This window comes from Herpailurus yagouaroundi, unplaced genomic scaffold (genome assembly GCF_014898765.1).
Source record: "Herpailurus yagouaroundi ecotype Mexico unplaced genomic scaffold, PumYag 186, whole genome shotgun sequence".
Lineage (NCBI taxonomy): Eukaryota > Metazoa > Chordata > Mammalia > Carnivora > Felidae > Herpailurus > Herpailurus yagouaroundi.
Window position 1 is genome coordinate 49,165,544 of NW_024412417.1, and position 22,989 is coordinate 49,188,532.

Genomic DNA, 22,989 nt, shown 5'->3' on the forward strand with positions numbered 1-22,989 from the left:
GGCCAGAGTAATGCTGTCCCCACTAACTGGTGATTTTTCCTCTGGGCAAACCCAACTCCTGGGAAAGATCCTCTTGGGCCTTTACTACTAGCCCCTCTACACAGAGTGGCCTGAGCTTCTCCAGCATGTCCTCCAGGAGTGCTCCTGCTTCCCTTAGGGCCACCTCTGGACTGCCCGGCCTCAGCCAAGCTGGGTCCTGGTGTGCAGTCAACTTCCTGCAGAGAAGTGATGGATCTCGCAATTATGCCCCCACACTTGACCAGGTTGTCATCAATGCACAAACACACCCATCTCAATATACCTTCATAGCTCTATATTACAGGATAATCTTTCCTAATTGATCAGGAAGAGGGGACATGGTTTTGTTTGAAATTGGTGTGCTTTAGCCTTTTTCAAGCTTTCCCCATTGTATTTCCCCTTATTGGGAACAGCTGGCTCATGCCCTCTGCCCACTGATTTGTAGTTGATCCTTATGCCAAAATTACTGATCTTCCTTCACCCACAAGTAGGTGTTCTAGTCATTTCTTTTTTTATTGGAAAATATGTCTGATTATACACAGTACACAGAAATAAAGTTCCCGGTGTTTTCTAAGTAACAGAAAACTTGAGAACTGTTAAATTCTTGGTAGCAGTAAGGAGAAATAAGATAAAAATTTAAATGCATAAAATGGAAAAACTTCTACATAAAAGTAAAAAAAATCCAAAGTAAGTGTGGAATACTGTTAACCAGTCAGAGGTGGGAGGTAATGGCAATTAACAGGGTGAAAGGACCCCAAAGTCATTCTGGTGCCTGATACCACTTCCAAAAAAGGGAGACTGACCATATGTTCTGGCAGGTTATATACTACCTCCTGGTCCTTGGAGAGGTGAGTGGCAAAAATGCATGGCCCAGGCATCCTCCCCAGGGAGAAGGGCGCTGAAGCCACCTCCCAGCTGCAGAGACACTTGAGCCTTATACTCACCAGTGGGTCAATGGCGGCTGATAGCAAGCAAAGGCAGAATATGAAGTTCACTTAAGAAGGTAAAAAAGCCAACTATACATTTTGGTCCCCCTGAAAACCCTAGATTATTTGGATTTAGTGATCCAGAACGATCCGTACTGTGTAATTTATGTTGTCCTGTGATACACAGCATCTTCCCAAACAAGTATTTCTGTACATTGTATTTAACTGAACTCCTGTTCTCATCTTGACTGGAATATGCCTATTTCTTATTCTAACTCTTCCACATGATTAGGAATTGTACCCCGGGTAGTGATGGGCTCTGAGGGGCAGCCACTGAGTCAGATGCCAGCTAGGAACTCAACCAGCACGGAGCGGAAGCTTCCCTCTGTGGGAATTTATGAGCTAGCACCTCACTGGTCTCAGCTCCTAAGTAATGCTTCTGTGAACTCTATTGATCTGGAGTTTCATCTTAGTGATTTCAGCTACTGTCTGCAGTAACATCTGAGGGACTTCAGCTTCCCTGAAGTGACACTATTGCTCTCTCCTCTGAAGTAACCACCCAGTGATCAGCTCCTCTGAATTGCCCCATGACCTCAGACTCCACTACAGTCTCTCCTTGGGGGTTTCAGCCATCTCTGAAGAAACACCCATGTGATCTCCACTCCAGTGAAGGGACACCTCAGTGAGCTCATCTCCTAACATACGCCTTAGTGACCCCAACTGCTCTGCAGTACATGTTAGTGACATCAGTCCCTTTCAGAAGGAGCCTATCTCCTTGCTGAGGTAACACCAGCTACTTCAACTTCCACTTTCACCTGTGATGTTATCTTCTCAGCAGTATCACAGCGAGGGGAAAAGGAGCTTTTATCAGTGTCAGTGTGTTGCCGTGCCCTCGAGGATCAACTCTAGTCCTTCATTTCTCCTGAGAAGCTTGAGAGAGAGAGAGAACTTAAAAATTATGAATAAAATAGATTCATTTTAGTATATGATAATGTATACCAGAGTCTTCTTGGCATGTAAAAAAATAAAAACCTCAAACACAGGAATGAAAATTTTAGATCATAAAAAATATGTATCAAAGAACGGTCTTTTCAGTAAAACTTTTTTGGGAAACACCACAATGTGTAAAGAGGCACCCAGCTGGTGTAGCAGCTATAAGGTCTGGGCTCTGAGGGCAAAGCTTCCTTCCTACCCACATGGGGTCCAGAGACCCAAGACATCCTATGAGTTCCAGAGCGTAAGGTCTGTAAGTCATAAGGGTGGCTTTTGAGGCAAACATCCATTTTTGAGTTGAATTTTCACTAAAAAGTTAGGAAATCCCTTCTCATCTTGAATAAAGTTCAAACACCAGATGAAGTGTTTTCTCACTAATATTTAGACTTTTTCTTTTTTTCATACAAAACAAGTGGTTCCACACACTTAGCATTTCTAGCCATATTACATTATGATACTTGATGACAATCTTTTTTTATATCATTTTATCCACACACTTTAGTGTTTTCACAGAATACTGCACATAATCCAATTCTAATTTTAGAGGGAATAATTAGAATAGTTACTGTTTTTAGGAAAGGCATGTAATATTCTAAGCAAAATCTTTATTTAGAATGTAAGAAAGTTTCATTGTGATAGTAATCCTTATGTCTTCAATTCCTTCAGTTTCTTCCAATAAACTTTCTAATGTTAAAGAATTATGGGTGTCTTTACCAAAATTTACCATAGTTGTGTCATTTACTCTTCAATATAACTTCAAGATGTGGAGAAAAACAAAACAGGCATGCTCTGTCATTCTTCCATAGGAACATGCTCAGTGCTTCTCTTTGGAGTTACTTGTGACACTAAATGACCAAACAATGGCATCCCACGGAGCTACCAGAACCTTCTCCTGGACTGGGGGGGGGGGCGGGGGGGGGGGGGGGGGGGGGGGCGGGGAGTTTTCCTAGTGGCAGAGGAGGTCACAGCTTCCTGTGCACCTTCTGGTGCTGGATCAGGTGACCGTGCTGGTTGAAGGCGCGCCCGCACTCCCCGCACTCGTAGGGCCTCTCGCCCGTGTGGATCCTCTGGTGCTGGATGAGCACAGAGTACTGGCTGAAGGCCTTGCCGCAGCGGCTGCACTCGTAGGGCCGCTCCCCAGTGTGGGTCCGCAGGTGCACGATCAGTGTTGCTTTTAGGCTGAAGGCCTTGCCACACTGTGCACAGCGGAAGGGCCTCTCGCCTGTGTGGATCCTCTCGTGCTGGACCAGAGACCTGCGGGCGCTGAAGGCGTGTCCACACTCACCGCACACGTAGGGCTTCTCCCCGGTGTGCACCCGCTGGTGCTGGGTCAGGTGAGAGTGCTGCACGAAGGCCTTCCCGCACGCATAGCACCCGTAGGGCTTCTCCTCTGTGTGGATGCGCTCGTGGTTCATCAGTGTGGAGCGGTGGCTGAAGGCCTTCCCACACTCGCCGCACTCATAGGGCTTCTCCCCAGTGTGCACGTTGTGGTGCTGGATGAGGACGGAGCGGTCGCTGAAGGCCCGGCCGCACTCACTGCAGGTGTAGGGCTTCTCCCCGGTGTGCACCCGCTGGTGCTGGAGGAGCGTCCTCTTCACGCTGAAGGCACGGCCGCACTGTGCACACTCGTGTGGCTTCTCCCCGGTGTGCACCCGCTGGTGGCTGCGCAGGACGGTGCTGTGGTTGAACGCCTTCCCGCACAGTGGGCACACGTAGGGTCTTTCTCCCGTGTGGATCCGCTGGTGCTGAATAAGATGCGAGAGCTGAGTGAATGACTTCCGACACTCAAGACACTCATGTGGCTTCTCTCCCGTGTGTATCTTGTGATGCTGAGCAAGATCTGAGCTCACTCGAAAGGCCTTTCCACATTCGTTACACTCGTAGGGCTTCTCGCCGGTGTGGATTCTCCTATGTTTACTGAGGACAGAGCTCTGGCTGAAGGCCTTCCCACACACACCACACACATAGGGCTTCTCTCCAGTGTGTGTTCTCTGATGCTGGAGGAGATGGGAGCTCCGACCAAAGCATTTGCCACACTCGGTACACTTGTAGGGTCTCTCCCCACTAGGAACAGCCTGATTCTGAGAGAGAGGCACACTCTGGCTCAAGACCTGAACTTCAGGTGGGCCAACAGGGCTTGGACTCACACAGAAACTCTGCTCAGGTTCATAACTTTTTTGATCAATCCATCCTTTGGGTGTTTTCCCCAGGATCACCGGTATTTCCTCTGAAATAAACGGCTTCCGACTCACGTCCCTATTTTGGTTCTCTCCCTTGTTTTCATATTCTGAAACAACAAAACCAAAGTAAAAATGTTAACTCAAATGTCAACCCACTCAAAACAGCAGAGCAAAGTGCAACCTGAAGGTGTTTAGCTGACAACAGGTGGCCATCAGGGGCGCGGTCCCTGAACGCACATGGCTACACATTTTCTGCAGTGCAGAAAAATCACAACTGTGTCCAATAATTAGAAATGTGCCCAGGCTCACAGGGCAGTTTAAGGGACAGGTGTGACCTGTAGTCTTGAGTCATCCCCCGCCCCCCACCGCGTGAAGTGCACGTGTCACACAGCAGCAGGGCTACAGCCCATTACCACCTGAGTCCCGCCTTCCTTGGAGTCCTTGTGGTAGGAATACAAGTAGGACCCCACCCATGACTGCAAGGAGCTTTGTGGGGCTGACAGCAACACAGGAACAGAGAAGCCTAGTGTCAGGCTGGTAGATGTGTGAACTCTTGTGTGCATGTCCAACAGACACAGGACCAGAAGACTTATACATGGGGGACTGTGACCTCTTCTTTGTGGAGAAGGCACTGGGGGGCAAGATGAAACTGAGACACAATGAGAGTCTTGCCATGTCTAGGCTGGAGAGGAGTCCTGTAGGGCAGCAGTGAGCATTGCAGAGAAGACTAGGGTAGAGGTTTTTAGTACCAGGTTGGGGGATCTACAGGATGTGCTGATAACTTTTTTAAAAAATTTTTTAACATATATTTTTGAGAGACAGAGCATGAGCAGGGGAGGGGCAGAGAAGGAGACACAGAATCCAAAGCAGGCTCCAGGATCCGAGCAGGCATTCAGCACAGAGCCCGATGTGGGGCTCAAACCCACAAAGCATGAGATCATGACCTGAGCTGAAGTTGGACACTTAACTGACTGAACCACCCAGGCACCCCAATTTTTTTTAAGAAAGCTCTATGCCCAATGTGGGGCTTCAACTCACTACCCAAGACCAAGGACTACATGCTCTACCGACTAAGCCAGCCAGGTGCCCCTGAGAACAGGTTTCTTAAATCTTGGAAACCAAACCGTTGAGATGACAAGATGCCACTCAAAGACCAAAACTTCTCAGGGGTGTACAGGGATGCTGTGGGAGGATGGGCTGTGCTCATGGAGTGATCTTCATCAAGGACGCTCAACAGGGTGTCAGGCCCATAAGCAAGAGCTGACTCTGCATGAGAGCAGCCAGGCCTCCTTGTGGACTCTCAGGTGCCCAATCCAATTTCAACCCTGCAGTTTAGGAGGCCAGCTCCTCACACCATGCTGCCACCCCAGCTTCCCAAAGACCTCTGCCAGGAACAGCGTTAAAGACTGCTGCACTTGAATGGAATTTCAGAGTAAGAACCCCTCTGGGCAGGGGAAGATCTGAGGGAATTCTCTCTCTCAAAGGCGTACTCAAGGTCTACGACAGGTACTGGCGGGGGGGGGAGGGGGGGGCGGAGGGGGCAGCCTTGAGGGGAAATTTACAAATGCCAACCTAGCTGTACCCAGAGATCCTGAGCTAGGATGGCATCCAAGTGTGCATATGAACTGCTTCTTGGCTCTCCCTTCTCTCCAGGGGAGGTGGAATAACTTTTTCACTGGTTCATGTGGGTAAGAACTGGGTATTCTCAGCTTAGGGAACCATATTTTGCAATGTTCCTTCAGGTTCAAAGACCTACAGAGGTAGTAGTTTCCAAGACAGGGGCCTGTGTAAGTCCTTCCCTACCTGAATCTGGTGGCAAGTATGCTTCATTCTGGGGTTCTTTACCAGAAATGATGTGGACCAGCAATGATTTTCCAATTGTGTCCTATCTGTAATAAGGATATTTTCAAGTCCAATAAGCCCCCCACGTTGCTGGTAACAGCATTACTGAGATATAAGCTTCACTTTTTAGTAAGTTCCTAACTTGGTCTGGGAAGACATATGCTATATAGTGGGTCACCTGGTACCCCAAGCCAAGGGACCTTCTAAAACGACTTCTGACTGATGTTTAGAAAAAGATTTGGGCCAAGGTGGCCCATAAATTAAATATGCTTGGGGTGCCTGGTGGCTCAACTGGTTAAGCGTCTAACTCTTGATTTCGGCTCAGGTCACTATTTGATGATCATGAGATCAAGTCCCATGTCAGGCTCTGCGCTGGGCATGGAGTCTGCTTAAGATTCTGTCTCCCTCTTCCTCTGCCTCTCCCCTGCTCATGCGGTCTCTCTCTCTCAAAAATAAATAAACTTACAAAAAAAATTAGGACTACAAGAAATTAAATAAATAAAATACACTTGTTTTGCCTTTTGACAGACAAGGAATGGTTACCTTGGAGGGACAAAGACATACCAAATGTTAATACTTCTTGTAGAAGTTGGTAGCAGCCAGACTGAAGCAAACCCTCAGCAGAGGGTCATCTGAGAAGAGGCAGGAGTGGGAAGTTGGGAGATTCCCAAGTGTGAGGGGCCTTGTAGAGGCTGGGGTCCCACTCCAGGCTAGATTAACCTGCTCTCCACACCCACCCCAGATTCGGCAGCATTCTGGACACAGATACTCAGAGTTCTTCACCTCGACACGGGGGCTCATGTCCATGGTCTTCCCCCTAGGGGCTAGATCCAGAGGAAGCCTCCTTTGGTGGCTCAGGACTGCAAGAGGAGAGCACAAGCACCCACCTGAACCCTTCTCCTCGACAGAATGAAAGCTGCAAGTCACCGGGCAAAGGAAAGCAAACTTCTCATTCTAGGGCACAAACATCCCAATGGCTGGGAAGGGAAAACTACCCTTTACTCCTGAGGGAGGGGCAGGAAAATGATCACGAGCCCAGACATTGAGAAGTCTGCTTCAACTAGGGGAAGGGCTGTGACCCAAGAATACACCACCTGCCTAAAACTGAGGATGATCAGAACAGTGGAGCACGTGGTCATCTCCTCCTGCTCCTATCGAAAAGGCCAGCAAGCACCGAGTAACAAGCAACAGAAGACTTCTGCTGGGGGTGGGGGGTGCTGGTGGCCAGAGCACAGAGGAAAACCCTCTCTCACAGGCACACCTGGAAGACCGGAAGTCCCCACCCTATGCACACGGAAATGCCAGAAGAACGGGAATCCAGTGGTATACTGAGGGCAACTATGGGAACAGAACCCAGCCAAACTCCTGACTCAGGCTTTCACACTCACCTCCTAGTAGGAGGGGCTATGTTCCCAGACAGATACACTATTTACTTCTAGATCTCCTGTCTTAATTAGTGATAGCTGACGTTCAATAAAATATTATAAGACACCCAAGAGAAAGGAAAAAGACTGCTTGTGTGTACACACACACAGAGTCAAGAGACCAAGTGACCAACAGGACCAGAATTAGAGATGACCCATACGTTGAACAGTGTGAATGATCAGACGGGGAACCTCAGCAGATAGATTCTGTAAGAAAGGACCGGAAATGCTAGATGTAGAAAATATAGCAACATATGAACGCCTCTGATAGGCTCATTGCAGACTCAACCCAGATGAGGAAAAGACCAGTGGGCTTGAAAATAGGTCAACAGAAATTACCCTAAAAGAAACACAAAGACAAAAATGTATGAAACATAAAAATAAAATTGATATGGATCAATATCAAATGGCCTCACCTGCATGTAGTTGGAATTGCAGAAGAGAAAGAGAACAGGGAAGTAAAAATATCTGAAAAGATAATGGCTGAGATTTTCCTAAAAATAACGGAAGACATCATAACACAGATTCAAGATATTAGTGTCACACATTTTGTTTTGTCTTTAATATGAGAGAGAGAGAGAGAGGACGCAAGTGCAAGTGGGGGAGACAGGTAGGGGGAGGAGAAGAGAGAGAAAGAAAATCTTAAGCAGGCTCCATGCTGCCATGGGGCTCAATTCCCAAGCCCTGGGATCATGACCTGAGCCGCAATCAAGAGTGGAATGCTCAATCAACTCTGCCACCCAGGCGCCCTACAAACATGTTTTTAAAATACCAACTAGAGGGGCGCCTGGGTGGCTCAGTCAGTTGAGCATATGACTTCGCCTCAGGTCATGATCTCACAGGTCCGTAAGTTTGAGCCCCACATCAGGCTTTTTACTGACAGCTCAGAGCCTGGAGCCTGCTTTGGATTCTGTGTCTCCCTCTCTTTCTGCCCCTCTCCCGCTCATGCTCTGTCTCTGTCTCCCTCAAAAATAGCATTAAAAAAAAAAAGAAAAAAAAAAACCTGACTAGATACATCATATTCAAACTGCCAAAAACCAAAGAGAACATCTTAGAGGTAGAGGAAAAACACATACAACACAGAAGAACAAATGTAAGAATTACAGTAGACTCCTCATCAGAAACAAGTCCGAAAACAATGGACTGACACCCTTGAAGGGCAGAAAAAGAAAAAACAAGTCAATTTACAAACACCAATGGAGAGAACATCCAACAATCAAATCCAAACTAATGTTACAGGGAATTCCTCAGGCTGCAGAAATATACCCGACAAAGCTGGATTTATACAAGAAATGAAGGCTTTTGGAAATGGTTAAAATGAAGGTAAATATAAAAGACTATGTAAAACGGTTTTCTAAATCACTCTAAGAGAATTGTCCAAAGCAAAAATGATTACACACTAGAGCACCTGGTTGGCTCAGTTGGAAGAGCATGGGACTCTTACTCGTGGGGTCATGACTTCAAGTACCACGTTGAGTGTAGAGATTACTTAAATAAACCTGAAAAAAATAGTTGTAATGGAGCAAATGTTTGTGTCTCTCCCCGCAAATTCACATGTTGAAGCCCTAACCCCCAATGTGATGGTATTTGGTGGTGGGGACTTTGGGAGGTAAATGAGAGTTAGAGGAGGTCACAAGGGTGGGGCCCCCATGATGGCATCACTGCCCTCTAAGAAAAGACCTCAGTGAGCTTACTCACTTTCCCCCCACAGGCACACAGAGGCCATGTGAACACACAGAAAGTGGCCATACTGCAAGCCAGGAATAGAGCCCTCACCAAATTCTCACTTTTTTAAAATTTTTTTAGCGTTTATTTATTTTGGAGACAGAGAGAGACAGAGCATGAACGGGGGAGGGTCAGAGAGAGAGGGAGACACAGAATCTGAAACAGGCTCCAGGCTCTGAGCAGTCAGCACAGAGCCCGATGCGGGGCTCGAACTCACGGACCGCAGCTCATGACCTGAGCCGAAGTCGGACGCTTAACCGACTGAGCCACCCGGGCGCCCCAACTCACTCTTGTCTTGGACCTCCAGCCTAGGGAACTGTGAGAATGAAATTTTTCATGTTTAAGTCACTCAACCCATGGCATGGCTTGGTTATGGCAGCCTGAACGGACCAATGAACAAGTATGCTACCCCAACAGTCTTCTAACACATATGAAATGGTGTTTGCATTCTTTGAATGTTTGTAGATGTATATTGTGAACCCTAGGGCAGCCACTAACCATCTGTTCTTTGTTCTTTCTTCTTTCTCCCTTTAAAAAAATTAAGTTACTTCTCATGATTCTATCTTATTTCCTTTGTTGGCTTCTTAGCTTTTTTAATTTTTTTTTTTAACGTTTATTCATTTTTGAGACAGAGAGAGACAGAGCATGAATGGGGGAAGGTCAGAGAGAGAGGGAGACACAGAATCTGAAACAGGCTCCAGGCTCTGAGCTGTCAGCACAGAGCCCGACGCGGGGCTCGAACTCACGGACCGCGAGATCATGACCTGAGCCGAAGTCGGATGCCCAACCGACTGAGCCACCCAGGCGCCCCCGGCTTCTTAGCTTTAACACTTCTTTTGATTATGATATAGCTTAGTGATTTTATTCAAGTTTATTATGTAAGGGTTCATTGGAGTTTCTTAGATCTGTGAGTTTATGGTTTTCATCACACTTGGAAAGTTTTCAACCATCATTTCCTAGAATATTTTTTCTGATGCTCCCACCTCTGCTTTATTGGCTTCAGCTAGATATATTAGGCAATTTCAGATTGTCCCACAGCTCACTAATGTCCTGTGGTCTTTTTTTCCTTCCTTTTCCTTTTCAGTAGTTTCTAGGATTTTTGTTTTCACTAATCCTTTCTTATGCAATATCTAACCTGTCACTAATTTTACCCAGTAAACTCTTCATCTCATGCATTGTTTTCATCTCTAGAGATCAGAACTGGGCCTTTCATGTATCTTCCAAGACTCTACTTAACATGCTGAATATTCCCTCTAGTCCTTGAACATACAGAATAAATTTATTTTGTTTTCATGTCCTGGTCTTCCAAATCTTTTTATTTTTTTAATATTTATTTTTGAGAAGACAGCACGTGAGCAGGGGAGGGGCAGAGAGAAAGAGAGAGACAGAGAGAGAGAGAGAGAGAGAGAGAGAGAGAGAAAGATATAGAAACCAAAGTAGGCTCCAGGCTCTGAGCTGTCAGCACACAGCCCAAAGCGGGGCTCAAACTCACTGACCATGGGATCATGACCTGAGTCTAAGTCAGATACCTAACAGACTGAGCCACCCAGGCACTCCTCCTGGTCTTCCAATTCTATCACTGATGTCACTTCTGGTCCGTTTAACAGGACTGTTTTTTCTTCTAATTATGGTTGTTTTCTTACTTCTTTGAATGCTTGATAACTTTTTATTAATGCCAGATATTATGGATTTTACCTTGCTTCATGATGGATATTTATTATTTCCAGAAATTGTCTCAAACTTAAGTATTCTTGGTTAAGTTACTTGGAAGTAGCATGTATGGTTCTTGCCTTTGAACTTTGTTAGATCATAACAGAATAGTGCTTAGGGCTCTTTCACCAGCCCTCCCCCCACCCCCTCCCCAACACACACACACACACACACACACACACACACACACACACACACACGTTAGTTCTCTAATTAAGGATTCCCTGTGAGTTACAAGTTTCCCACTCTTGCTGTTGGGAACAGATAGCATTCCCAGCCTTATGTGAGCATTGGGCACTGTATTTACTAGCCTATAGCTCTGCAGGCTAGAATTCCATATGGGTTCTCTGCTCAGTGTATCACAAGGCTGAAAAATAAAGTTAGTCTGAATACTCATGTGGAGGCTCAGGGAGTAAATGCACTTCAAAGTTCATTCTTACTGTTGTCAAAATTCAGCCCCTTGTAGCTACAGGACTAAGAGGACTGTTTCCTTTGCCACCCTCACCTCCTGATTGCTACCTGCATTCCTTGCCATGTGGCCCCCTCCACCTTCAAGGCAGCAATGGTGCATCAAATCCTTCTTCCCATTCTTTGAATCTGGCTTCGGTCTCCAACCCCCAGACCCCCCAGACCCCGATTTAAAGAGTTCTCCATTCCTTAAAGGCAAAAGCTTAACGTAACATAATCACGAGAATAAAATCCACATTCACAATCTTGGGGATTATGCAGGCAGGGCAGGTCCTGTGCTGAGAAAGAGAGCTCCGGTCTCTCTTCCTCTTCTAAGAACACTAATCATAGCAAATCAAGGTCCTACCCTTATGAGGTCACTTAATTACTTCCATAAAGCCTCCATCACCAATACATTCACACTGGGGGTCAGGGCTTCAACATATGAATGGGGGAGGGGCACAAACATTCATTCTATTATGAGGACCATCTTAAATCCTGGTTACCACAGCTACTACTCCTTCTAAAGAGGCAGCTCTTTCCTGGCTTTGGATTTCCTTGCTAATACTCAAGAAGTCTTCCTGCAGATCTCCAGAATTCTTTGTCACACAGACTCCCCTGTGGGACTTCTGGCCTCCCTGGCATCTCTGGATTCCCGGCAATAAAGTCCTCAAGTCTGGGACACCACTGGGCTCTGCCAGGGTTCCCCTCCTTACACTGGGATCTTCTCCAAGTGGTGAGCTGGGACAATTGGAGGGATCATCCCTTTGTTTCCTGTCTTTTGGGAATTACTTTCCTTCACTGACTGACTTCCACTAAGAGAATGATGTCCAACATCTTGAGAGCCGAGGTTTCATATACATTGTCCAATTTTTCAGTTGTTTCAAGTGAGAGGGTAACTACCATCTCTGTTTACTCCATCTTGGCTGGAAGTAGAAGCCCTTGTGGCTGCTGGGTTTTTTAATAGTTTTATATTAAAGGTTGGATCTCTAACCAATAACTTAATTAGGCATATTTCTGAGATTTCTAGAATTTTGTGTTACCTGGTGTTCTGCAACTTAATTTCCTCTCAACACTGTGTTCCTGATTCGTTATTGTTCTACAATATAATAATGAACAGTTATCAAATCCCTTTCACTACAGTACATTCTGTTCTATTACAACACCATAGCTTATTTATCTGTCTAGTCTACTGCTGATGAACACCTGGATCGTTTCCAGATTTTTCTATCTTGAAACATGCTTCTTTGAAGATTCTTGTACATGTTTCTTGGGGTTTACACACAAACGTCCTTACTGTACACTTAAGAGTGGAACATCTGCCATAGGGATCCATATTTTCAACTTCATTTGATAATGGCACACTGGTTTCCAAAGTGAATGTGCACGTTTACATCATCATTAGCTGCTTTATATTCTCAACCAAACTTGTTAATGTCAGATCTATTTTTTTTTGATACTGAAGGTCTAACATGGTATATCACAGCAGTTTTAATTTCCATGTCACTGATAAATAATGAGGCTGAGCATGTTCTCACATTTATTAGCCCTTTGATTTCCTCCTCTATCAGAACTTGTTCAAGTTTTGTGCCCACTTTTCTTATTTGATATTTCTGCATTTTTTAAATTCTCTTCAGAGCAATTACTAAGTGTATACACTTTTTTTTTTTAATTTTTTTTTTCAATGTTTATTTATTTTTGGGACAGAGAGAGACAGAGCATGAACGGGGGAGGGGCAGAGAGAGAGGGAGACACAGAATCGGAAACAGGCTCCAGGCTCTGAGCCATCAGCCCAGAGCCTGACGCGGGGCTCGAACTCACAGACCGCGAGGTTGTGACCTGGCTGAAGTCGGACGCTTAACCGACTGCGCCACCCAGGCGCCCCTGTATACACTGTTTTCAAAAATGGCAATACCAATAAGTTCTTCATTTAAAAAATCTGGGTTTATGGCCAATAAAATTTTTACACATCTCATTTTTTAAAAGTTATACTATATGTTTTTTAAACTGGGGAACACATGGTTTAGTGTTTTGTTTTTGTTTTTTTTTTACTTAAGAAGCCTCATCTTCATAAAGTTAGCAAGCCAAAGAAATAATTACCCATTTCCATTGAAAAGTATTTCTTCTATTGTTTGAAGCTTCCTAAATAGGTAGTGTTTTTCCTGATGCCAAAGTAACGAGATGAGCAAAATGACTTTAATAAATAACTGTACAAAAGGTTATTCAATCATCCATGGCATAAAAGCAACACATGACCAAACTTGCAAGAGCAGAGCCCTCACTTTCAGAACAATACAGCTTCAGCTGTTGTTTCAAGTACAGACTAGGAAGAATGTTTTACATTGGACAAAACAAAGGAAAAAAAAATTCCACTGAAACAAATTTTTAATTTAAAAAACCCCTCTCCAAGATTTTGTATAGAGTGTATGTATTGTATAACAAGAACATACATTCTGCATCAGAGAACCCCAGGAATTTCTTTACATTCTGGTGAACCATCAGCATTAACACCTTCAGGGATTGTACTGGGTTAAAAAGATAAGACATACACCTACCCCATGGACAGGGTGAACTGTCTTGCTGCCTACAAGCTGCCATGTGGTCACGTTTGGAGTTATCTGCAAAAAGAAAAGAGAGTTAAGAGAGAACAAAACAGTTTTTAAGAGTAGGAACTCCTGGGGCAGCTGGGTGGCTTACTGGGTTAAGTGATCGACTTCAGCTCAGATCATGATCTCACAGCTTGTGAGTTCGAGCCCCATGGTGGGCTCTGTGCTGATAGCTCAGAGCCTGGAGCCTACTTAGGATTCTGTGTCTCCCTCTCTCTCTGTCCGTACCCTGCTTGCACTCTATTTTTCTCTCTCTCAAAAATAAACAAACATTTAAAAAAAAAAAAAAAAAAGAGCAGGAACTTCCTCCACTGGCTGTTACAGCAGGTAAGTGCAATTCACAGAGTTAAGACCACAGGCTCCTCGGGCAGAAGAGGCCCCAGGTGGAAGCTACTCTTGCTGTCTGTCACCTGTCAGTGTGCACAGCTGCCAGGAGCTGATCAGTCCAACTGAAGGAGGCCCAGCTCCCTTCACTCACCTGAATGGCCAATGCCCAAGCCCCCAGTCTCCTTAGCCCCTTGTCCCTCCAGGACCCATGGCTCTTCTCCTCGTTCCAGCTGACAGATCACGTTGGGCTTTGATCCTGGAAGTCCTGCTCATGGGGAAGGAAGGCCTTTTGTCAGCACAACATCTGTGAACACCCCTGCCCCACCTGAGTGACCTGTAGGCATGAGACAGACAGGTGTGATGTCCCTCTAGAGCTGTAACACCTGGAGGCAACCCCAAACCCCCCACCCCAGGTCCCTGCCCTTGGCCAAGCACAGAGACACAGAAGACGCCTGCTGAGGGGCCATACCCAGTGACACCACGTTGCCATAAGTCTCCATCATCACGTGTCGGTAGAGGCCCCGCTGAGCAGGGCCCAGGCGGTCCCACTCCTCCTGGGAGAGGAGCACAGCCACATCCTCAAAGGTCACCTTGGCCTGGAATGACAGGGGCTGCTGAAGGTTGGATTGAGTCTCCATGTCTGAGATGGAGCAATGTGGGTGGGGGGAGTGGAGATGCCCTAGGTCAGGGGGGAGGGGAAACACATGCGAGCAGATGGGTGGCATCAGGAAGGGGCCACATTGTTCAGGAGATACAGTGACACTCAGGCTGTCACCCAGAACCCTGGGCATGGGAGGGTTGTGAGGAAATCCAGGGGTGCAACAAAGGCCCTGGAGGCAGCTCACTTGGGGTCCTGCTGGTGGTGGTAGGAGCCTGGCTGCTGCCATCGCGTGATCCCTTGAGGTTTCCAAGGAAGGTGGAAGTCAGAGGAGCCTGTGGGGCTGAGGAAGAGGAGGGAGCACATGAGGGGCCCACCCTTGCCCCCACAGACCCTGAGTTCTGAGGGAGTCCAGCCCCCATTGTGAACTCTTCCCATGGGCCTAGCCACAAGGTTTTGCTCTCCAGACCTGGGGTCTTGATGATCAGCTACGGAGCTAGCAAGGACTCTGAGGCACCTGCTCAGGCCCACAGTCTAGGCACAAGGGCCCATGCCAGAGCATTCACGTAGGTGTGAAATGTTCATCAGGTCTGGTGTGGGTGCCAGGCCAGGCTGCCTCCACAGACAATCTCCCAGTGAAGACAGGCTTTCCTCAAGGTCCACACTCCTGTGGGGGCCTCACCCCAGGTCCGGCATTCTTGGCTTGACTGTAACTCCTGTGGCCCCACTGACGCCTCAGTCTCATGTGGTTGTGCCCCAGTTGCCCTGATGCTCCACTGAGGCTGGGGTCATCAGCCTGGTGGTGGCTCCACCAGGGACTGGGAACGGAGGCAGGACAAATGGTTGATTCTGGAGGACTAAGTACAGAGTCACCCAGGGATCTGGTCTGAACACCCGATGTGGAGGCCTGGGGGTGAGCGGGTTCTGGGGGCTTATCAAGCTAAATTAAGCTGAGATGTCTATCATACTCAAAATACGGGGGAAAAAAAGGGGGACCAAAGGCTCTCCTAATGGGGGAATGGGGTTCACATCTTTTGGAGTGCCAAAGGGTGTCTATAACAGGGACACAGAAGCCAAGTGGGCAGATCACTCTAGGAAAAATGGTACAAGATGGTGATCAACCTTCTCATGCATGCAGCTCAGCAGGTACCTCAACAAACAGGGTGCTTCATCTGTTTGTTTGATTTCTTTGTAGAATATCAGATGTATGTGTAAGTTTGCATGGACAACTTTTGGGAAGACAAATCCTGAACTCCCAACTGCAGCTGCCTCTGAGGAACACAATGGTAGACTTATTCATCAAGAATGTCCATTCCCCCCAAATCTGTGTGTGCTTGTGTCAGTGCAACTCTAATTAGGATTCCAACAGGTGCCTTTTAAAGGAGTAAAACTACCTTGAATTCACATGAACAATAGATGGTGGATAACAGAGTAAGAATAAAATTTGAAAAAAATGGGTGTGAGGCAGGGTGGGCCTGCCTCACCAGATCTCAGAACAAAGATGAGGAAGCCATTTCCACCACCCACTCCCCCTCCTGCCCTCTTGGCAGTGTATCCAACACCCACATCCACTCGACCACCTCACAGACTTGCCATCTCTCATTGTCAGTCATCTTCCCCATGGTCTCGTCCAGATACCTCTCCATGAGAGGTCTCCGTACCCCCACCCCACCAGAAAGTGGCCCTGGTCAGGGTCTCCCATGACTTCCATGTGGTCAGATCCTTGCCCCCTGCTGACAGGATGACACTGGTCTCTTGTGCTCCTGCAAGTTGGTCTCTACCAAGTCTCCTGGACATTGCTCCCTCAGCCAAGGCCTCCAGCCATCCTCACCTGTTTGAGAATTTGACCTTCATGTATAATACAGCTCTGGTCCTATGGGAACCTGGCAGAAGTAGTCATTGGGACTATGGCCCCACTGCAACTAGGCCAGGATCCAACGATAAACACCAATAGGAACCTCATTCAGGGCCTTCCCAGTGGGTACAGATGACACAGGAGGCATGTGGCACATGTGGCCATAAGGCCTTAAGCCAGACCAACTCCTGCTCCTGCCCGTGCTTCTTCCTGCCCCACATCCTGCACATTATCTGGCACTGGCCATGGTTATCCTACAAGCCTGAATGTTCAGTGGAGCCTAGGGTCTCCTTTTTGGTGCAGTTGAACTGGCAATCCCCTTCCCTCCAACTCAACATCTTCATGGAGATGTTCTTTGGCATCTCAGATACTTAACATCTAACACTAGGCTCCTATTTCTGCCCCCAGCTTGGTCTGGGCACCTCTACCCAAGACCTGATCCTGAAACTACCTTTCCTCCTCATTCTTTCACAGTCTACTCCAAATCCACTCTCCTAGTGCACCCAGAACCTGGCCCTGTTACAGCAGGGTCATGCATCTGTCTTCCATGGGAATAGCGACTGTCCTTGGCTTCAACTAACTTCCTGGCCCCTCTATGGCTATGAGGCTGCTCAGAACCCTGCTTGAACCTCCCCTCTGCCAGGGAGGCTCCCTCCCTTTCGCTGGTGCTTGGCCACATCACCTTCTCATTGAGGCCCTTCCTGACCCCTTATCTTGAGGGCCTCTGCCTTGCCCAGTCCTCCTTCTCCCTTCCTGTCTCAGCAAAGCAGCCATCAGGCCAATGTTTGCTGAGTAAGTGAATGAAATGAAAACATCGACGACACCATACTCTACACCCTGTCTCAGAAAAGCCACCTAACAGTTATGTAGATGAACCAGACATGCCATTAGACAGTGGGAACTCCGCTGGAATGGATGAGGATGGTGTGACTGCCAACCCACAGTCCTTCCACACACAGGTCACAGACCCACTAAGAGAAAGATTTAGGTTGTGCTAGATAGACGACAGGGAAATGACACCGTGGGACACAGAGAGCATGTCCAAAATGTTCCTCTTTCAGAAACAATGACTCCAGGGCCATGAAGGGTATGTGTGCGCTTTGTCCTCACCCGTAAAACAGGAAGATCACATCCCTCCTCTGTGGGCCTCAAGAGGAGACAGTGCTCAGAACCACTGGGCGCAGAGTCAGATGCCGCTGGACCAAGTGTTATCTCATTCGATTAGACTAACTCCAAACAACCAGGCTGTCAACACGAGTGAGAAACAGAGGTGGGTGGAGAGGGCAAAGGAAAAGATTCCTACCTGGCAGGGGGAGTCCTAGAAAAGCACAAAAACAAAGGATCTCTACCTAGATGACCTTCACACATTACCAAGTTAAAAAAAAAAAAGCATATCACATAGTATGTGTTATACTATCACACAGTATTTTTACTACGATCTGAAGATTTGTGTCCTTTCAACATTCATATGGTGAAATCCTAATGCCCAGTAGGATGGTGTTAGGAGGTGAGGCCTTTGGGAAGTGCTTAGGTCATGAGTCTGGAGTCCTCATGATGGGATTAGTGCCCTTGTAAGAAGAGACTCCCACAGAGCTTTCTCACTCCTTCCACCACGTGAGGTCACAGCAAGAAGTCTGCAACCTGAAGGGGGCCTTCCCCTGACCATGCTGGCACCCTAATTTGGACTTCCAGCCTCTAGAACTTTGAGAAATGTCTGTTGTTTTATAGGCTACCCAGTCTACAGTAATTTGTTCTGGAAGCCCGAGGAACTAAGATGACTGTATTCTTTTGTTTTTAAAAAAATTTTTTTAATGTTTATTTATTTCTGACAGAGAGAGAGCGCATCAGCAGAGGAGGGGCAAGACAGAGGGAGACACAGAATCTGAAGCAGGCTCCAACCTGTCAGCACAGAGCCCGACGCGGGGCTCAAACTCACGGACCGCGAGATCACGACCTGAGCCAAAGTTGGATGCTCAGCCGACTGAGCCACCCAGGCGCCCCGACTGTATTCTGATTAAAAAACAAACAAACAAACAAAAAACCAAAATAAACACAAGAAGTGATACTAATTTTGAACAAGCCTGTGACTTCAAGCAAAGACGTACAAAACACTGTGCATCTCAAAACCAACAACTGTCAGGCAGGAAAACAGAGTCATCCAGGGTACCCAAACTGGCTTTTAACAAGCTGCCCTCTCCCCAACCCTGACCTCCATGATTCTGATGCCCTGTGAGATGCTCTGTGAGAAAAACACAGTTTAGACAAGAAGAGAGAACAGGTGGGCACGACAAGTCCTGTTTGGATGACCCCCCAAGCCAGAATCACCACCACTGAGTCCCCTAACAGACTCTGAGCAAGGCCATGCCACCCCCACAAAGGGGCAAGCACAAAGAGCACCGTCCATCCACCAATCACAGTCATTCTTCAGATGCAGGAATTCCATTTTTGGAAATCTCCTCAGGGAATAACCCAAACAAAACCAGAACAGATCCATGTTCTCAGCAGCCCTGGATGCTTAATGGGACAGAAGCCACACTGCAGTGAGACACTCAGCCAAACAGAATCTAGCTCTCATGATGACTGAGCAGCCAGCTACGTGGACAGGAACTAAAGAAGGGGCTGCAGAGATGCAAAGAGCTTAGAGTTTAAAGTTTACTAGTATTGTTTTGTTTTGTAAGCTAAGCTTTAGGAACTTATCACCCTTGTTGGAATCCCTGATAGATCTGATGTAAAAGAACACGCATGTCTGTCCAAAGAGCTCGCACACAGTGACAGGCTAGCATGGGCATACCAGACGTGCGTGGTCTGGGGTGAGAGGCTCCCAGGATCTTCTTCCCTCAGTCCTCACCATCCTCACCCACAGGCTTTCCTGGTGGAATGCCCTGCCCCACCTCCACGGTGGAAGCATCTTCACAAAGGGCAGCTCCAAGCCATTTGCGAACACAAAGCACAACCCTGCAATCTTCCATAGGGAATGATCAAGCATCCAAACCAACAGCTTTCTTATACACCGGCAACACCTAGTCAGAAAACATATGGGGGGAAAATTCTGTTCATAAATGGCAACAAGGAACAAGCTTAAAATGAACTTTAGAAATGTGATGTTAATTCTGCCCACCGTATCCACAAAACCAAGGTGCCTAGAACCGGTGGGCCTGGAGGAAAAGCAGTGGCTACCAAACGGGGCAGAGCAGGGCCAAGTCTGTATAAACAAATGAAGAACAGATGAGACAATTCAAATTGCTCAGGAAAGATGATTCAATAAATGGTGCGAAGACAAAATTTTTTAAATGCTTTAGGAAAAGCAAAATTAAGCCTTTACATAAAATTCAACAAATCTCCCAGAAAGTAGAGGGAGGCAAAGAGATTTAAACAAACAAACAAAAAAATTTGGCCAGAAAAAATTAGATCATCTCAGTCCAATAAATCCACTAGGCTAACTAATGAGTAAGAGTTGAAATTTTAGATCACATTTTAAGGACTTGAATACAAGTATAGATTCATTTGTATTATTTTAGGTGGGAAGGGCTGTTCTAAGCAAAATAGCAAAAGCAGAAACCTGCTGGGCAGAGACTCCCACATTTGCTGCATGAAAATTAATACCTTATGCACATCAAAGCCACCAAATTCCAGAATGGGCCCAAAGACATGTAAGAATTTAATGCATGACAAAGTTGGTTTTCCAAATCAATGGAAAGATGAATTATTCAGTAGGTAGTGTTAGAAATAGCATAGAAGGAAAAAAATGAAGCTGGATTCCCAACTCACTCCACACCAAAATAAATTCCAGATGGATCCAGCATTGCACAAGTACCAGAGAAAAACAAGAGTCTATTTTAAAAATAATCTTGGCGTGGGGAAAGTCTTTTAAGACATAGCAAAGCTCAAAAGCCTTCGGAGTAAATATGTTACGATTAAAAACTTGAAATCTCTTCAAAAAACCCCAAACCAGAACAAAGCACCATAACTGGAGTCAAATGTCAGTTTGTGAAGAGTGTTTTCAACATATACGGAAAAGAGTATAAGCTGGCAGATCACAAAGGAAATACAAAGGAAAACAAAAAAGGAAATACAAAGGCACACGAACAGTTTCAACCTCACCAGTCATCGGGGAACGGAAATTAAAACATTCATGTGACAACAATGCGGGGCGGGCGGTCTTAAGGCCCCAACCTCCCCCTCACTCCGCCTCCGAGTCCACCCTGCACACACGGGGTGTACAAAACCGACGGAACGCACCGCCACGAAGACGGTTTGCAAGTGAAAAATCTAACAAGTATCGACCGTTAGAGCATGGCCACCCCTCTGCCCCCCGAGCTTCCCTTTTAGGTGAATAACAGAAAACAGCGCACGCAAAATCCAGAAACGGTACAAAGGAAACCAGCCAGTGCTGCCTCTGCGCACACTGGCAGGCTGTTCCCAACGACGATTTCCAGTTTTTCTATTTTTCTCACACGTTAACATTTTAAAAAATGCATGTTATTTTCTACTGAAATCTTAAAAAGCAAATAATAAACTAGGAAAATATTTGCAAACCATGTTAGAAAAGGTTGGTCTCGTTCACTAAAAAGCGGCTCTTACAAGGAAGTAAGGAGAAGAGCACGGATAGAAACATGGAGAAAGGATGTAAAATTAGGAAAGTACTTTGAGCCAACGAGATACCAACGCCGTTCGGACGCGGAGAAACGGCTTACTGCGAACGGCACAGGCGCTCCTGCCGCCGCGGGGTCCGGATGGGCTTCTCAGCCTCTGGTTCTGTATTCTGGGGAGACCTTGAGCGAGCCGGGGACTCGCGGGTCGCTGACCACCCTTCCCGGGGCAATCGCGCCACCGTTCTCTTCGCCGCGGCCCCGCCGCAAACCTCCACCTCCTGCCAGCGCTCGCCGTCCGCGGGGGAGGGGGCCCGGGAGGGTCGGAGGAGGGCGGTGAGGTGTCTCAGGGCCGCGGGGGGGGGCGGAGGGGGGGGGGGGCCGGCGGGGATTCCGGGCGTGGCAGGGCCGGAGGGCTGAGGGCCCGGAGACTGGGTCGCAGGCAGCCTGGTATGTGTCAAGGGTAAGGGGAGAGGGTTCTGGGGCGTGGCAGGGGCCGAGGGGCGGAGGTCGGGAGAAGCCCGGGTGTGAGGAGCGGAGAGAGGACTGGGATGCGGCAAAACGCTGGCGGAGAGGGGGCTGAGAGTGGGGTCCGAGGAGGGAAAGGAGCCCACCGCACGCCCGCAGGAGGAACCCGGCAGGAGGGGCGGAAGCGGAGCGTGCCCGCGGGGAAGTGCCCTGTCCGTGAGGACGACACGGCTCCAGCGCGCGTGCTGGCAGAAGGGCCTGGGCGCCAGTGCCCACGCGCACCTCCAACTCACCTTCCACGCCGCAGCCTCACGCGCGAAGGGACGGACGCCCGCAACGCACTCAGACAAAGGGGACGCCCCGCCTGGTCTGCGCATCCGCCAATCCCTGGGGGCCCCGCCTCCTCAGTCCCCGCCCACGCCCCCGGTCACCACTCCTGGAGCGGACACCTCCCAGTCGTCCCCGCCTTCCCCGCCGGCGCCATTTTCCTGACTGACAGCGAGGCCGCTTTCTGCGGAGCCACCGAGAGGCGAGATCTCCCGCGCGCCTAGAGAGGCCACACCGCGCTCCGGCCTCGCGTTTACCGCACTTCCGGCGGTCTTGTGGAAAGTTCTAGTGAAGCTTCCGAGCATCGGACCCACGGGCCACCTAGTGCCTGTAGAGTCGGGTTTCCCGCTTGTGTCCAGGCGGGTTCCTTTTCCGCTCCTAACCGGGTGCCACCCCCTCTGAACGTGCCTCCTCGTTGCTGTGCCCTGGGACCCGCCGAGGACCTAGCGGTGGTCGTCACGTGTGACGGTGACCGCCTCCTCAACCACCTGCACTGCTGTTCACAGACTTTTTTGGGGGGCGGCGGGGGGCCGTGAAGCCTCCGTCCGTGAGGGCGTTGCACGGTGCGGTAGCAACTCCCGGGAGAGGAGGCTGAGACAGCCACGGCTGGAATGCTTAGTCGTGTTCTAGAAAAACTAGAACGGTGAGGGCTTTCTTGGAGGAGCAGTTGGGGAGCCGGAGGAAGAGTTGGCCATCTCGCCTTTTCTGATAAGCGACCCTGGGTTGGGAGTAGGACTCCCTAACTTCAGGCAGGGATGGGAAGAAAAATTAAGGAGGAGGGGACAGAGAGTCCCTCAACAGTGACACCCTTTCCTCTTTCCTTTTTCCTTTTAGCTTTTTATTATAGAAACTTTCAAAGATAGGCAAAGGTAGACAAAGTAGTGTAATGAACCCCACGTGTCCATCAAACAGTTGAAATGGGCAGTCTCTTCACCTATTTCTCTGGTTATTTCT

General features: G+C 47.8%; 1 protein-coding gene across 7 annotated transcripts; it reads right to left on the reverse strand.

The window, feature by feature from the left end:
- Positions 1–506: 506 nt before the first annotated feature.
- On the reverse strand, positions 507–22,121 carry ZNF250 (zinc finger protein 250). 7 transcript variants are annotated; one of them, XM_040494838.1, is made up of 6 exons: positions 22,002–22,121; positions 15,044–15,139; positions 14,668–14,794; positions 14,350–14,463; positions 13,821–13,883; positions 507–4,224 (listed from the first exon to the last, which is right to left on the reverse strand). In XM_040494838.1, exons 2-6 carry the CDS (start codon positions 15,083–15,085, stop codon positions 2,900–2,902), a joined length of 1,671 nt encoding a protein of 556 aa, XP_040350772.1. In that variant the 5' UTR covers positions 15,086–15,139; positions 22,002–22,121; the 3' UTR covers positions 507–2,899. The 7 variants fall into 7 exon arrangements, with proteins under 7 accessions (XP_040350772.1, XP_040350767.1, XP_040350770.1 ...); XM_040494833.1 differs by having other exon boundaries at positions 14,668–14,809; XM_040494836.1 differs by lacking the exon at positions 22,002–22,121 and adding an exon at positions 21,346–21,569 and having other exon boundaries at positions 14,668–14,809.
- Positions 22,122–22,989: the final 868 nt, after the last annotated feature.